Source organism: Juglans microcarpa x Juglans regia, chromosome 2D (assembly GCF_004785595.1).
Source record: "Juglans microcarpa x Juglans regia isolate MS1-56 chromosome 2D, Jm3101_v1.0, whole genome shotgun sequence".
In the NCBI taxonomy this organism is placed as follows: domain Eukaryota; kingdom Viridiplantae; phylum Streptophyta; class Magnoliopsida; order Fagales; family Juglandaceae; genus Juglans; species Juglans microcarpa x Juglans regia.
The window spans coordinates 31,336,625-31,353,140 of NC_054596.1; the positions used below are offsets into that span (position 1 = coordinate 31,336,625).

Here is a 16,516-nt window from a genome sequence, read left to right on the forward strand (position 1 = left end):
ATATAATAAATAATTTATTTTTTTTTAAATTTTAAAATAATAATAATATTAAAAAATAATATTCTAACAATATTTTATTTAATTTTTAATTTTAATCTCAACCCATTTTACCTTATCTTATATCATCTCTTATATAAAGTTGAAACCTTATACAAAGTTGAAACCGCAACGTATTTGATAATCATCCTATCATTTTCCTTGTATAATTGTTGCCCGGGAATAGAAACCGTTGGCGTTTGGGCTAAGCTAGCTTACGCCTTGGGCGAAAACAGAAAAAACAGAAGCAACCGAATCCGTCGCCAGCGAGCGAGAGAGAGAGACACACCAGGTTTCTCTTGTCCGATAATCGCTGAGTGAGAGAGCCCGTTTCAGTGCTTTACAATTTAAATTAAATTAATATATGAATATTATTTAAAAACTTCCTCTAAACGTAAATAAGAGTCTCTCCCTCTCTCTCTCTATCTCTCTCTCTCTCTCTCTCTCGAACTTTGATCTCTTTCTCCGTGGAGATTGAGCTCGCTCCCGGCATGGTCATGGCGTTTCTTCTTCCGCTTCTCACCTAAGGTCCTCTCCTTTTCCGGGTACTCGTGAAATCTCTCTGTCTATACTCTTCACATTCAATTCCAATTCCCGCGTTTTGCATTTCTCAGATTTCCGCTCTCTCTCTTTCATTTTTATTTCTCTGTGCATGGTGCTGTTGAGATTTATAAACATACATTCGAATACAAATATGTGCGTTTACAATATGATCCATTTTGTTAATTTAGGGATCTGATGGTCATGTTTTATTTATAATTTTTATATAAGTCGTTTTTCTCTTGAACGACAGAGAATTGGGGTGGTGAAATGTAACGTCGAACCAAGAAACTTAATATTGCATTGCCATATTTATTTTGTGTTAATTAGTTGGTTGATCTGATTTTTTCGTTCATAGCATTTTGAAATTTTAGCGGCTGGTTGGCTAAAAATGCAGAGAAATAAGTGAAATTTGATTGCAAGGCATTTCTTTGGGCAAGATAAATTTTATTTATGCACGTTTTCCGGATTCAGTAATATTTTTTGGATTCTTAAGATAGGAAAGATTGGCGAACAAATGGAATTGGCTTGAATATGGAAAATTAATTAAGATGATTTGAAAAATCGATAAAAGTTATTATAGATGTTAAAGATTTTATGTTATTGTAGATTTATTGGTTTACCTCAGGGGGTTAATTTGCTGGATAAAAATGGTTAACAATCTTATGGTGCACGTTTTAATTGTTTAAGTCTGTGTTTTATATTTGATGGAAGAACGATGAATCAAAGGAATGCCTTTTGTGTCAGCTTTTCTTCAACTCATACATAAATGGCCTTGGTCTTCAGATGCTTGATTTCTGCGCATGGAAACTCGTGTATTTGTGTGCATGTTTGGAAGACCGTTTCATCTGGATTTCTGCGCACGGAAACTCATGTATTTGTGTACATGGCCTTGGTCTTCAGATGCTTGATGAGAATTTTTCATCTGGATTCGGACACTGAGAATTCAATCCTTGGGTTCTTTCCGGCATTGTGCTAACGTTTAGCAATGGATGACAATGGTAGCAGCAAATTGGTTGGAATCAGGCAGATTGTTAGGTTGAAGGAAATCCTCCAGAAGTGGCAATCTGTAACACTTGGCTCAAGGCCGAGCAGTCCTCCACCAGATGCACCTGATCAAAATCATGGAGGTGGTATTTCGCCGGCAATTAATAAAAGGCTAACAAATGTCATAAGTTGTGATTCAGACGAGGATAGTTGCCACAGCCCTGATCCGCCAACCGATGTCCCCAAAGGCTATTTGGCAGTTTATGTTGGGCCAGAGCTTCGGAGATTCATCATTCCAACTAGCTATCTTAGCCACTCCTTGTTCAAAGTGTTGCTGGAAAAAGTTGAGGAGGAGTTTGGCTTTGATCATAGTGGCGGGCTCACAATCCCATGTGAGATTGAGACCTTCAAATTCCTTCTAAAGTGCATGGAGAACCATAATAAGGCTCACCCTGACGAAAGCTCTGGTGAGCTTCTTTATTACAATTGTTGTTCTATTTCTTATAGATTCTCTCCTTAAAAATAGCTTATTGCTTTTATGTTCATGTTGGAAATTTGAGTCCAAACAAGCTACACACTTCTCAAAATTTTAAATAATGTTCCATTTAACTAATTTTTGGCGAGCATCCCATAAACAAATGTTTGTTTTTTTTTCCCCCTCTCCAAGAAGCTTATAAAAGGACATATTGGATTTTGAAGGGTGTTTTATAGATTGGATTTGTTTAAGTTCGAGCACTATAAGAGTCTGGCTGGTGGTGATTGAGACCGGGGAAATCTTATATCAAATAATTGATGAAGCTAATAAAGATAAGTATTCAGATACATGTAGCGAATTGCAATGAATTAGACCTGATTTGGCCTCTGATCTAATTTTACATGTAGCTAACTATTGATTCTAAGAGGCATTTAAACTAAGTTTACGTCATTTTCTAGTGGCAAGAGAGTCAGTCCCATTACAATTACACCTGAGTTGCCCGCTGATCTAATTTTAAATTACATACTGTCTAATATGTGGAGCACTTTGTGATGTAGATCAAATTGTGCATGATTTCACCCCTGCTGATTGGTTCACTAACCTTTTGATTTTGGTGATTTTGAAGCTGGAGATTCATTACCTGTCGAAGAGTAAGGAATCACAGTGATCTTTCTAATTCACCTGTTTTAGGACTGATTTTCTGGTGTTAACGAAGGTCTCTTTTTTCTTTTCTTTTCTTTGTGTAAGTGACCAATATAGGAAGATTCAGTTAGAAAGTTTTCAGATGGATTGAGTCAGGATTTGTTGCTAGAGAGGGGATGTGTGATCTTTATATTCTGTATGATGGGATGTGACCTAAACCTGATGTTTGATGGAATATGAAACATATTAATTAATCAGCGAGTATTTCCATATGGGTTCCCTCCGATTCTATGCATTTGCCATCATTGAAAACATTGTTGAGGTACTTGTCAATATAGTTGTCATGTGTGCGATTGTCACAAGACAGCTTAGTTTTTATTTAACAGCAATGATTGAGATTTAGCAAAATGCAAACTCAAAATCTTCTTAGAAACACTTGAGAATCTCTCTCAAATTTATTGAATCTTGATAGTATGGAAAGAAATCTAGACATGTGGGAGAAAGGTGGTACAAAAGAAATCCCAAAAACTTGTGCTGTCAAAACTGTTTCCAATTTTCTAAATCAAGCTGTTCCCCCTCGGTCTTGTTTATTTTCCAGGTTCATGTGCATTCAGATTAGCATGCGTGATAAAATCTCACTGATGAGTGATGAGCTGTCTTAATCCATCAATGTGCACTGTGATCAAAGCCTGTTTTGTGTTAAAATGTTACAGTTTATAGCTGAAGCATTGAATGACCATTGAACCCCAAAACCGAATGTGGAAAACAGGCCTTCTCTGCTCCCTTTTTGACCCCCAAACCACAACATTATTTTATCTCCAAATCCATCTCGCTTGGCTCACTAGCTAGCTCAAAGGAATCTTCCCATACTAAATCCCATCCTCAAGTCCCATTATTTTAAATGCATTAGATCCACTCTTCATGGAAATCACCAGATTCTTTGTGAATTTTCGATTGGAAGGCATCCAAAGTCTCCAAAGCAACAAATCCCGTAAATAAAATGATTTGTACATGCTTCAGCTGAACGCGCTTTGTGCCGACCTTCGAAAAAAAAAAAAGTAGACCCAAATGAATATGATCTTGTACACAGACTTGTATCTATCATTACTTATCTCACAATCTGTAATGGTCATACACAGCTAATCTATGCGCGCTATCCCCTTCTCATCCCTTCCATTTGACATACAAATGAACATGGACCAAAATTGGTCGGTCTTGGGCTGGGCCATTGAACTCCCCAGTCAGCGCTTTGTGTTTGGTTGCCATGGGATCAGTGTCAAATAGGAGGAACATCACTGCATCAAGGCCCAGGCCAGGGTCTGTCCATTGCTGGGTTTTCATTCCTACATGCCATAAGTTGCTCTAGCAATAAGGCCTTGGTAAGTTGTAAGTATAACAGTTGGTCATCGATTCGTTACCAATACAAAAACAGCATCAACCTGTAGAAATGAAATAGGACCTCGCTAAACATCTTCAATTTGTGTGTCATGACGAAATATTCGTCGCTAAAAGCACAAAAATTCATCGCGGATAAAAAACACATCATTGTTGATTTCATGAAACAACAACAAAAGAAGGTGTTTTGGCTATGAAAAAATTAGTGATGAGGTAGTATCGTTCTTGATAATATCATATCAAAGATTAAGCCATCAACACATAATTATTTCTTGAATTGTTGGTGAAATTGTAACACCCGGGCATAGCGCCAAGCCTTTGTTTTTTAATATATATATATATATATAGGGTTAAGTATGTGAAAAATCCAGTTAAAACTTTTCGAGTAATATTTTATGGGCCTAGAAAATTTAAGGAAGAGTCCATTTACTTTTTTATTCACTATCAGTCTTGGCACAATTTTTGAAACGGACCAAAAAGCCCAAATCCATGAGATTTTTCTTTCTAACCCCACTTCATGCACGTCTCTCATTCCTGCTTTCTATAGGGTTTTATCTGTTTCCTATATATATTTATACGTCCATCAACAATTTTCTTGCCTCTCAAACACAAGATCACACGGTAGTTCTCTTTCCCTACCCCGCACGACTCCACTTCCATGCTCATGCACGTCTCTATTCATCTAGGGTTTTCTTTTATGTTCAATCACCTATATATTCACAAGTTAACTTCACAGTTCACGTACATCCCTCATGCTTTTATCGTTCATCTTCAACCCTAGATTAAGTTGTTGCTGCTCTCCTCTTCAGCCACCCTATTGCTACTGTCTTCCCCGTCTGCCACCATGCATTGCATCTTGGCCACCCACGAAGACACTGCTTAACCATCATCGAGAGTTAAGAACAAACCGAAACTACACCGTACCCTCCTACATAGTTGCACCCTCACAGCCTCCCTGCAGCCCACAGACTCTGTTACGTCCAGCAGCCTCGCCACCTTAAAGCCAAGCCAACCACGTCGCTGCTCCTCCCACAGATCACCACCATGCCCAGCCCACACGAAATCGTAAGTACGTCTGTTTTGGCTCTCAAAAATAGAGTATTTTGTCTCAAATACCCACTGCCCTTAAGCCACTACCCACGCAGCCGCATAAGACACCGTTGACAGTAGAAGCGCCGGAGGACAAGCCTCCATCGTTGGACGCTGCCTTGGGTGACCCCAGTCCATAGCTCCCCATCGTACTCAGTGTGTAAGTCCTGCCTCTCGCCATGGTCTCTCTCTCTCTCTCATCTCTCTCTCTCTCTCAGGGTTCCGTCGTTGTGTCTCAGTCACCTCCCACTCGCCTGCCCTGCCGCGACCTCCTTCAGTCACGGTGAGCCTCCGTTGCACACCTCCTTCTGTTTCAATTTTCTCTTTCTTTTTGTTGTGTTTTTTGTTTTCTCTAGAAACAAGTAGAAGCTTTGGACTCTTTGAAAATATTAACGTATAGATAGTTTTAAATTATATGGTCATGAAATCCCTTGTAATTACGAAAATGTCATATAGCCTTTGGTCATTGATTTTCTTCCAAAAAACACCTCAAACCCTTTTTAAGTGTTTTTACATTTTTACCATTCCAGTTATAAAACTCTTTGTTATGTTTTTTAAAATTTACTCCTGCTCATTTTTTTTAAATGATACCTGTTGGTATTAAAGTTCTTTTTTTTTTAGAGTTAGATTTGAGTAGCAAATAATTCCGAATTTATATCTTAGCCAGAAAAATTAAGTGGTTATTAGCGAATTTGGGGAATGAGGATATCTGAGGTTTTCGTGAATATTAGATTTGTAGGAAAAATGTATTTTAGTATTTCAGGTATAAGTATCGAAACACGTATTCAAATAAAAATTTATGGAAATTACGTGATTATTTTATAGGTGATAGTCAATATTCGTTCAACATTGTTGTGAGAAAATTCTGAAAGACTAAAAAATCAAAGTAAGCGGGATTCCTATACTAGACTTTGCATAAAAATAAAATGGGCTGAGGTTGATTTTTGGAAAATATGCATGTTTTGTTATGAAAAGAAATTTTGAAACGACCTTAGTTATTTGTTCTGCATTACTCATGAAATTCTGTACAAGAAGAAAGTATTTTCAATCATGACTGGTGTAGACATGAGCTTATTTTTTACATTCTGTTTCTGAACTATGCAAAAAGAGCGAATATGAAAATTTGTACATAACTTATATTTTTGTGATATGATTCTGCTATGTTCTGATTCTATTCAGTACTCCGTTTTGATAAGATGTGGCATCTGAAAAACCTTTGGCATGACTATTTGGTTCTGTATATGATTCTGTTTTTGCTCCGTTCTGTTAGAGACCGTACCATGGGGGTTTTACATGGCTTCTATTTTGATATGATATGACCCTGCCATGGGAAAGAATAGTGGTACTCTGTTTTAGTTCTGATATGCATCTACTTGGTTATCCACAGATGCACAACCCTACTACGAGGGTTAAACATGGCCTTTGTTATGATATGATGCTCTGATATGATGATGATGATGATAATAAATCATATATGTTATGCCAAAGTACTTCTAAATATTCACATTCTGTTTCTACTCGGTTGGCAACCGGGGTTTGCACAACCCTACCACGGGAGTTAAACATGGTCTTTATTTTGTTCTGATAAGATAATATGTGATGTTTTAGTTTATGCTATGCCAAAGAGATTTTGATTATGAATATTTTTGAACTTTCGCTCTGATATTTTTGATAACATGTTTTGACTCTGCATTCTAAAAATAAAAAATGTTTTATTCTGCATTCTGAACTTTGTAAATGCTTATGTTTACACACTAGTATATGTTCTCTACTTACTGAGCTATTGATAACTCACCCCTTATCTCTAAATATTTTTCAGATAATTTTGATGGTTCAGATGGAGAACAAGAGTATGAAGTTTTAGTAAGGTGTAATGATCGTTGAGGAATAAGTGCACAAAGATACAAGTACTTACTTGAGAGTCATAGTTAGTAAATTGATTATTTTAAGATATTTTGATGTGTTGGGTTAAAGATATTTTCGAGTCTTTGGGGAGTTTTTAATTTATGTTATTGAGAATCTCTTTGTTATCCCTATGAAGGAACAATGATATATTGGTTGAGCAAATGAGTTAATATTTTATGGAATTTACTGAATTTTATAGTTGTGATATTGGAGATGATTTTATATAATAAGAACTAACTCTCCGGATCTCCTGAATTGGGGCGTTATAGAAATAATCATAGTTACAATAATTACTATCCCCAATGGTTGATGGAAAGTTCATTCTAGTATATATTATAGCAATATTATTTCCTTTTTCCTTTGGTGTATAAGAGGTAATTACATTTACAATCCAAGATTATCACACATACGAAACCCTAAATTACAATAAGTATGTCACCCTAAATTATTAAAAGTTTCAATGTGTACCATATGTTAAGATCTGATTGTTGAAATCAGTAGTGATACGACCCGCCCTACATGGGCAAGCAACCATCCCTCCCTCACCCCTCCCAAAATTAGTTTTTCCCCTCGCACTTTGTCCTCGCCTCTGTATAATCCCTCGCCTCATCTATTAGATGGGCAGACGGGAGGTACTGATCATTATTTGTATCCTCACCCCCTAGCACCACCGCTAATCTAGATTCGGTGGAAAACACCGGATCCACGCATGGAGATCCACGACCTTGGCTCTCCATGCATGGAAACCACTAGATTCATGGCTTGGCTGCTACCTTTGGTCCCAAACTTGAATGAAAATTGAATCAACCAACCCCAAAATCCAACCAAATAACCAATGGAAATCGAACCAAACATAGCCAATTGAACCAAACCTAGAAGGAGAAGGAGATAGAGAAGAAACGAAGTAGAAGAAGTAGAAACAGGTGGATGAATTTTGAGGGAGAGACGGATGAGCGAAAGAAGGAGGAGGAGGAGGAGGAAGTAAAAAAATAAATAAATAAAATGAGAAAGAACAACAGGGTGAAGAGAAGGGTGAGGAATAGAAGAAGGAGAAGGAGATAGAGAAGAAACATAGGAGGAGGAAGAGGAGAGAAACAGCAGTTAGGAGAGGAGAGTTAGGTTTAAGGTTCTTTTTTATATATATATACACACGTGTGTGCGTGTAATAAGTGGGCGGGTGGGTAGAAAACGGGCGGGCTAAAGCCCAACCTCGCCCGCTTGGTTTAAGTTTATGATGAAACCCGCTTGTTCGCCCAGAGTAACGACCGTATTTTTTTGCCAATTACCCCTGCGGGCCTGATTCTGGAAGCCAACTGCCCAGGCCTAGAAATTAGGATGTATTGTGCAAAAAGGGTCTATTTTTCGTTCATTTAAATAGTTAGATTTTGCCAAAGCTACACATTGAAACCATTTGGTAGTTCTAAAGTCTAGAAGACTCTCTATATGTATATATGAAATACCAAACAATACTAACACATACAATTATACAAATAATCATATTTGCTCAGATCGAACACATTGAAAATTATAAGAACAAAATTTCCTTTTAAGTTCTTAAGGTACTTCACGTGGAACTGGAGGAGTTATTAAAATATTGGTATAATATTTTTAGCAAATCACATGGATCGCATCAGGGTGAGATGGCTGGACTTTGACACCAAGAACAGAATGTTTCCTGGGGACTTAGTATAAAAGCTTCCCAACCAGGTACGAATGATTCTCTTTGAATTCAAAATACAAAAGCTATCACAATACGCACAGGGAGACTTAATTAGGTATCGGAAGCTCTCCGATCGACCCCAAGCTCACTTTTCTCTTTGTGTTTGTAGGTGAAGATCCTAACCTTACTTGTTAAAAACTTACCTAGACATACAAAACACGACCTTAAATAATAATTTTCTTGAAACTCTTCAGAACTAAAATTCATTACAAAAATCGTTCACAACCATGCACCATCACTAGCCATTATGTTGTGCTTGTCGCTGTCTCATCAAACTTCACGTGTAAAGCAGGTCCAGAGATTTGCCTTTCATATTTTTGTTTTTGCATTTTTCGTGCTATTTTTGGGCCTTATTTTGGTTTTAAGGAACGATTTTTTTTTTTTTCAAATTTTAAGTTGTAAATTCATCATTTTCTTTTTATATATGACTTCTCTTCTTTATATTTATTGATTTATTAGTGGTAAATTATAACCCAAATTTAAATATGCATTTTTTGGTTTTCTTTTAGTTTAATGGGTGTTTTAATTTTTGCATGTGAATTTCCTATTGTCAAAATGGGTTTGCTTCTCTTAATTTTCATTCAATGGGTTTTTCCATTTTTTTTTAATTTCTAGATAATTGCCTGCTTTTAACCAAAGCAATAACTTTATTTAAGTAGAAACCTAATCTGGTTTAATTAATGATGTTGCCCACACTGACAAAACAATGCTCTTTTTGTTTTGTTATTATTGCCTATTTTTTACCATCTCCCCGGGTTTATTAATGTTTGTTTAGTATAGATGAAGATTGGGACATCGCGGCATGTGTAGTTGCATTTGCTGTGGTTGCCAAATTGCCAATCACGTAGCAGCTCAATGGCTGTAATTTCAATATTAACGAGGCTGCTGATTATATTTATTGTGGTAACGATATTCTTACACATTTTTTTATTACTGTTTTACTATTCAACTAATTTTTTTTTGTCCTCTTACTCTTTGAATCTAGATTAAAAATCCTAGAACATAAGCTTTTTGCATAATCTAGAAGAAAATAAATTCAATCAACCAACGTAATCATGTAATTTAATTAAAAAGAAATTCATTTTTATAAAAATTGACCTTCTTTTGCTCTTTTAGTTTCAAAAACATTGTCAGAAAGAAAGACACTCATTTTTGTAGCACTTAATGGTGTAGCGGAAGACGGAAAAATTAAAGAACAGAGTAAAAGTTTGCAGAATAGAGTAAATGTAAGAACTGTGTCTTCCAAATAGATGAGAATTGCTGGAAAATAATACTTCGTAACTTTATTCTTCAGAAAAATGACCTCCTCTTGTCATTACATTGATAGTCGAATATATAAAACTCATGAAAGGAAAATGGACATTCTGTAAGGAAATAACTTGCAGAAGGAAACAAATAAACTAGCATAAATGGTAACTTGCAGAAAGGAAACAAATAAACTAGCATAAATGGACAGAAATCATATCAATCCGAAATAGGAAAGATCGTTGACGTCGTGATTTGAGGCATAATGCATGAGATGCACGCAATGCATGAGATGCATGAGAGTCCTCTACGTCTTCGGGTAATTGGTTGGTCAAGAGTTGGTGCCCTCAGCTGCCATGTTGTTGCCTCCCATGTCCATGTCCTGCATCAGTTCCCCGCCACTTAGAAAAAAACTCGTCTCAGAGTTGGAGTCCTCATTGAGTTGTTCATCAGGGGGATGATACTCAAACAAATCAGCCACGTTGAAGATAGGGGAGATTGCCATATTTTCTGGGAGCTCGACAACGTACGCATTATCATTAATTTTTTTTAAAATGCGACAAGGACCCTACTTCTTATCTTGAAGTTTGCCATAGGTGCCCGCTGGAAAACGGTTCTTATGCAAGTGGATCATCACTAAGTCTCCTTCTTGAAATATTTTGGCTCGCTGGTGATTATCCGCTGCTCTCTTGTAATTTATGTTAGCCTTATCTAAATTGTTGCGGACCTCATTTCAGACCTATTGAATTTTCTCAGCCAAATTCTCAGCTGTGACACTAACTCCTGGAGTCTTTGGGAGGGAAACCAGATCAAGAGCATATCGTGGGGGAGTCGTATAAACTACTTCAAATGGGCTCTTTCCAGTTGACCTGTTCTTCATGCTGTTGAAAGTGAATTCCACCTGAGGAAGGCTCACGTCCCACTGCTTCGGTTTGTCTCCAGACACGCAGCGCAACATATTGCCAAGTGTCCTGTTGGCCACTTTAGTTTGGTCGTCTGTTTGTGGGTGACAAGTGCTGTTATATTTAAGTGAAGTCCCGAACTTCCTCCACAATGTGATCCAAAAGTGGCTAAGGAATTTGGTGTCCCTGTCAGAGGTGATGGTTTTCAGGACGCCGTGTAGACGAACCACTTCTTTGAAGAACAGGTGTGCAACGCTAGATGCATCCGATGTCTTTCGACAAGGAATAAAGTGTGCCATCTTGGAAAATCGGTCCGCTACCACAAAGATGGAATCAGCTCCTTGTTGAGTTCGCGGCAACCTCAGTACAAAATCCATGCTCAAATCATGTTTTGAGGGACTGGTAGGGGCGTGTACAACCCTGTATTTTGAGCTTGGCCTTTCTTCACTTGGCAAACAGGACATCTCTGAACGAACCTTCCCACATCCCTTCGTAGCTGGGGCCAAAAATACCTTTCGGATACTAATGAGATGGTCTTGTCTCGGCCTACATGTCCTCCTAGCCCACCCCCGTGCAGCTCACGTAGGACATGTTCTCGTAGTGATGTGCGAGGGATGCAAAGTTGATTTCCCCGGAAGAGATAGTCGTCTTGTACATGAAAATTTGACTTGGGCTGTCCTGAATTGCACTGCTTCCAGAGTTCAGCAAAGTCTTCATCATCGGCATATAAATATTTAAGCTGTTCAAAACCAATGATCTCAGTCCTCATAATGGTGAGCGCGGATGCACATCGACTGAGAGCGTCGGCTACTTGGTTCTATTGTCCCGACTTGTGCTTGAGCACCATAGAATTTCTGCATAAAACCAATCCATCTTGCGTGCATTCGGTTCAAGCTATTCTGGGTATTGATAAACTTTAGAGCATGATGGTTGCTGTAAAGGATGAACTCACGTTGAATGAGATAGTGTTCCCAGTGCTTCAAAGCCCTTATGACCGAATAGAACTCCAGCTTGTACGTGGTCCATTTGCACCGTGCTTCATTTAGTTTTTCACTGAAAAATTCCACTGGTCGACCCTCTTGGACTAGGACAGCGCCTATGCCAACAATAGATGCATCACACTCAACTTCAAAAAGCTTGTCGAAGTAGGGGAGGGCTAACACAGGAGCTGTTGACAATTTTTCTTTAAGAGTGTTGAAACTTTCCTCTTGTTACTGACCCCAATCAAAACGTCCCTTCTTCATGCACTCTGTAATTGGGGCTGCCAAGGAACTAAAATTCCTTATAAACCTGTGGTAGAAATAGCCAAGCCGTGGAAGCTGCGGGCTTGAGTGACAGTGGTTGGGGTTGGCCACTCACGGATCGTACGTACTTTTTCTCCATCCATGTGTATCCCGTCGGCACTCACCACGAACCCGAGAAACAATAAACTGCTACTCAAAAAGTGACACTTCTTCAGGTTGATGAGCAACTTATGCTGGGAGAGGGCGGATAAAACTTCTCTGAGATGGCCCAAATGACCACTCTCACTGTGGCTGTAAATGAGAATATTATCAAAATAGACCACAACGAATTTTTCGATGAACGGCTTGAGGACTTGGTGCATGATGCACATAAAAGTGCTTGGCGCGTTAGAGAAACCAAACGGCATCACTAGCCACTCATATAGGCCTTCTTTGGTTTTGAAAGCCATCTTCCATTCATCGCGGGGCCGAATTCGTATTTGGCGGTACCCACTCAGCAAATCAACCTTTGAAAAAATTTTAGACCTTGCAAGCATGTCTAACAAGTCAGTTAGTCGAGGAATGGGGAAACGGTATTTTACCATTATCTTGTTGATGGCGCGACTGTCTACGCACATCCGCCAGCTTCCATCCTTTTTTGGTGTGATTAATGCAGGTACCGTGCAGGGACTCATGCTTTCTTGGATCAATCCTTTGCGTAAGAGTGAATCTACTTGACCTTGTAAAATCCCATGTTCTACTGGGCTCATTCGGTAATGTGGCAGGTTGGGTAGGCTGGCTCCAGGAATTAAATCAATATGGTGTTGGACGTCTTGCATAAGAGGTAGTTCATCTGGCAAGTCTTGGGGCGTGATGTCTGCAAATTCTGTCAGAATATATTGGACTTGAGGGGGTACTATGAGGTCTACATCCGGTTCTTTTCCTTTTACTACCAAGGTCCATATTTCTCTAGTATCTTTGGTTTCCTCTAAAAACCGAGCTCCACTGAGGGTGAGAAAGGTGTTTTTTTCTTCAGCCTGGTGTGATTTAGAAATCTTATCTCCACCAGGCATTAGTACAACTTTCCTATCCTTCCACCAAAAAGAATATATGTTATCACGTCCCTTGTAGGTGGCATCTACGTCAAACTGCCATGGTCGCCCCAATAGGATGTGGCAGGCATCCATGTGCACAACATCGCACTCGACCTCATCTTGGTAGTGCTTCTTGATGAAAAATACGACACGACAAACACTGTTAACACTGGTTTCAGCCCCTTTTCGAATCCGGCTAATCTTATACGGTCGTGGGTGTTTGTCAGCCTTCAATTTGAGCGCCTTCACAAAAGCCTTGGACACTATATTTCCACAATTCCCACTATCTATAATTACATTGCACACTTTGTTTTTGACAGTGCAACGCGTCTTAAAGATAGAGTGCCTTTGGTTTTTCTCTTCTACCTTTGGTGACAGCAGGACCCGTTGATGACATAGCTTATCGGTTCTCCTTCGTCGCCTTCAACCAATTCTTCGTCGACATCATCATCGCTACTATCTCCCCCTTTCAATTCTTCATCGCCTTCTTCGATTATGTGAACTGAACGGCGTGTGGGACATTCATTAGATCGATGTCCAGGTTGATTGCAATGGAAGCATTTTCTTGTCATAGGCCGTGTGTAGGGGTTGTTAACTGGAGCTTTGGCGTGTTGAGTGCTACTCTCCCCTTTTTGGAACTTGCTGAATGGTGGTGGGCGTGTATCGTTGGGCTGCGATGGTTGCGTCACAGGCTTCGCTTGAGGTGGATTTTGAATCCTCAGTGGGGGTCTGGCCAGCTGCATCTCGATCTTCATAGCAAGATTCACTGCCTCTGATAGAGACCATGCAGTGTGTAGTGCTACCTTGTCTTGTATGGCCATGCGCAAGCCCCCCGTGTATCTTGCAATCTGTTGTCCTTCAGTTTCGGATAGATTATTACGAGCATTCAATCGATAAAATTCTTTTGTATAATCACTCATGGTCCGCGCTCCTTGCTTGTAGTTTTGGTATTGCTGGTATAAAATTTGCTCGTAGTCAGGTGGAAGAAATCTAGCCCTCATCAATTGCTTCATTTTGGGCCAAACTCTCACTGGTTGCTTGCCTTGTCGCCGACTGTTGTTTTGCATTTGTTCCCACCAAGCCGACGCACCACCATGCAGTTTATAGGCAACTAACTTTACTTGCTGCGCTTCAGGAATCTGCATATAATCAAAGAAATTTTCTACCTCTAGCATCCAATCTAGAAAACTCTCAACGTGCAGGTGCCCGTTGAAACAAGGCAAATCAATCTTGATTCTGAAATTATTGTTGTTTTTCGGAGCCTCTTGGCCTCGTGGTTTCCACGAACGAACCCCTCCACCTCCTCGTCACTAGAGGAGTCATTCGGTGCTTGGTTCCTCCGTCGATGTGCAGAGTTGCGATCTCCTCTTGGATGGTTTGGGTCTTCACCATCTCCATTTTTGTTTTCTCCAACACGAATGCCTGTGATGGCTGTTTGGATTTCTTGCAGCATACGCTCAATTCCTTCGAAACACTGTTGGTTCCTTTGGTCTTGAGCATTAACGGCTGCCCAAACAGCTTGCATGCCATGTTCCTCTTCGCGGGTATTGTCTCTCGCCATCAAGCCAGGTAAAGCCTTGCTCTGATGCCAATTATAGCGTAGCGGAAGATGGGAAAATTAAAGAACATAGTAAACGTTTGCAGAATAGAGTAAATGGAAGAACTGTGTCTTCCAAATAGATGAGAATTGCTGGAAAATAATACTTCGTAACTTTATTCTTCAGAAAAATGACCTCCTCTTGTCATTACATTGATAGCCAAATATATAAAACTCATGAAAGGAAAATGGACATTCTGTAAGGAAATAACTTGCAGAAGGAAACAAATAAACTAGCATAAATGGTAACTAGCAGAAAGGAAACAAATAAACTAGCATAAATGGACGGAAATCATATCAATCCGAAATAGGAAAGATCGTTGACGTCCTGATTTGAGGCGTAATGCATGAGATGCACGCAATGCATGAGATTCATGAAAGTCCGCTACGTCTTCGGGTAATTGGTTGGTTAGGAGTTGGAGCCCTCAGCTGCCATGTTGTTGCCTCCCATGTCCATGTCCTGCATCACTTAAGTATGGTATACATATTGTAAACTATAAGGAGAATATCAAACTTATAAATTCTTTTTATAATTTTATATTAAAATAGAAGATATTTTTATAAAATTAAATTTATTTTTAATTAAAGTATATGATTATGCTGGTTGATTGAATTTATTTTCTTCTAGATTATACAAGAAGGTTATGTTCTGAGATTTTTAATCTAGATTCAAAGAGCAAATGGAAAAAAACAATAGCTAAGTAGTAAAGCAATAGTAAAGGAGGTGTATTTATTAAGAGAGTATTTACTCTCTATTTATTAAGTAGGTGTAATCACCAGATCCGAACGTAAGGCCTGTGACTTGGCGGGCTAGGAAATGAAATGGGGGAAACCCAGGTTGGCCTAGGAAGGGAGAAGCACACATTAACGTACTCTTAGACGTGTTGGATTAATAAGGAAAAAGCTAGTCGAGATCTTGTCCCCAATAGGATCAACCACATTAAATGTGACGTCGAATGACCTGCACCAGGGGTCGAGTTCCTATCGCTGACAGAAACAGCCGCATTAAATACGGCACCCTGTCTTCGGAAAAGAAGGTGATCATTACAATGACAGAGAAGCTAGAGATCCCACATGGGACAAGAATATAAATAAGAAGGAGCAGCCAAAGAAGAAAGATTAATCACTCTGAACCAACTCTGACCTCTTTCTCTCTTTTCTCTAGTGAAAAATATATTTTGACTTTGGTATTAGAGGTTTCATAGACACACCCGTCCACCCATTCTTTTCTTTTATATACACTAGGTGTGGTTCGGATCTGGTGATTACAAAACACGCCTCCATGTGTCCCCTCATCTTTCCAATCCTTGGGTGTACCCGTGGCTCCAAGCCTGATTACGAAGTCGCTTGGCCACCGCTAACTGGGAGGAGAGCTTGGCGAGTTCCCCATTGGCGATGGTGAGCTTGGCCCCTAGTCCCCTCGCCCATTCCTCGTAGAACCTCAGCTCCTTCTTGAGTCATGAGTGCTAGTGACTCGCCCAGCTCCACATGCAGATCCTTTACTTTGTCCTTGTCTATTTGGAGTGCATGATTCCTCACCGCGAGCGTCTCCTTCTCAAATTGGAGCTCATCTATATGCTTGTCCAAGTCATGGTGGGCTTCCACGGTTTCTGCCAATGAGGCAACATAGTCAAGATAGCGCTTTTAGGCCTCCTTCAACTCTTCC

The 16,516-nt window shown here is 39.4% G+C and overlaps 2 protein-coding genes across 12 annotated transcripts; one reads left to right on the plus strand and one right to left on the minus strand.

Moving 5' to 3' along the window:
- Nucleotides 1-227: 227 nt before the first annotated feature.
- On the plus strand, nt 228-4,133 carry LOC121250916 (auxin-responsive protein SAUR65-like). Of its 11 annotated transcripts, none has more exons than XM_041150164.1 (4): nt 228-581; nt 1,324-2,030; nt 2,596-2,688; nt 2,786-2,934. In XM_041150164.1, exons 2-4 carry the CDS (start codon nt 1,565-1,567, stop codon nt 2,809-2,811), a joined length of 585 nt encoding a protein of 194 aa, XP_041006098.1. In that variant the 5' UTR covers nt 228-581; nt 1,324-1,564; the 3' UTR covers nt 2,812-2,934. The 11 variants fall into 11 exon arrangements, with proteins under 11 accessions (XP_041006098.1, XP_041006097.1, XP_041006096.1 ...); XM_041150163.1 differs by having other exon boundaries at nt 1,363-2,030; XM_041150162.1 differs by having other exon boundaries at nt 1,480-2,030.
- Nucleotides 4,134-11,694: 7,561 nt separating this feature from the next.
- LOC121249434 lies at nt 11,695-14,398 on the minus strand. The gene is made up of 3 exons (XM_041148146.1): nt 13,630-14,398; nt 12,227-13,540; nt 11,695-12,104 (listed from the first exon to the last, which is right to left on the minus strand). Exons 1-3 carry the CDS (start codon nt 14,396-14,398, stop codon nt 11,695-11,697), a joined length of 2,493 nt encoding a protein of 830 aa, XP_041004080.1.
- Between the last annotated feature and the right edge of the window lie 2,118 nt (nt 14,399-16,516).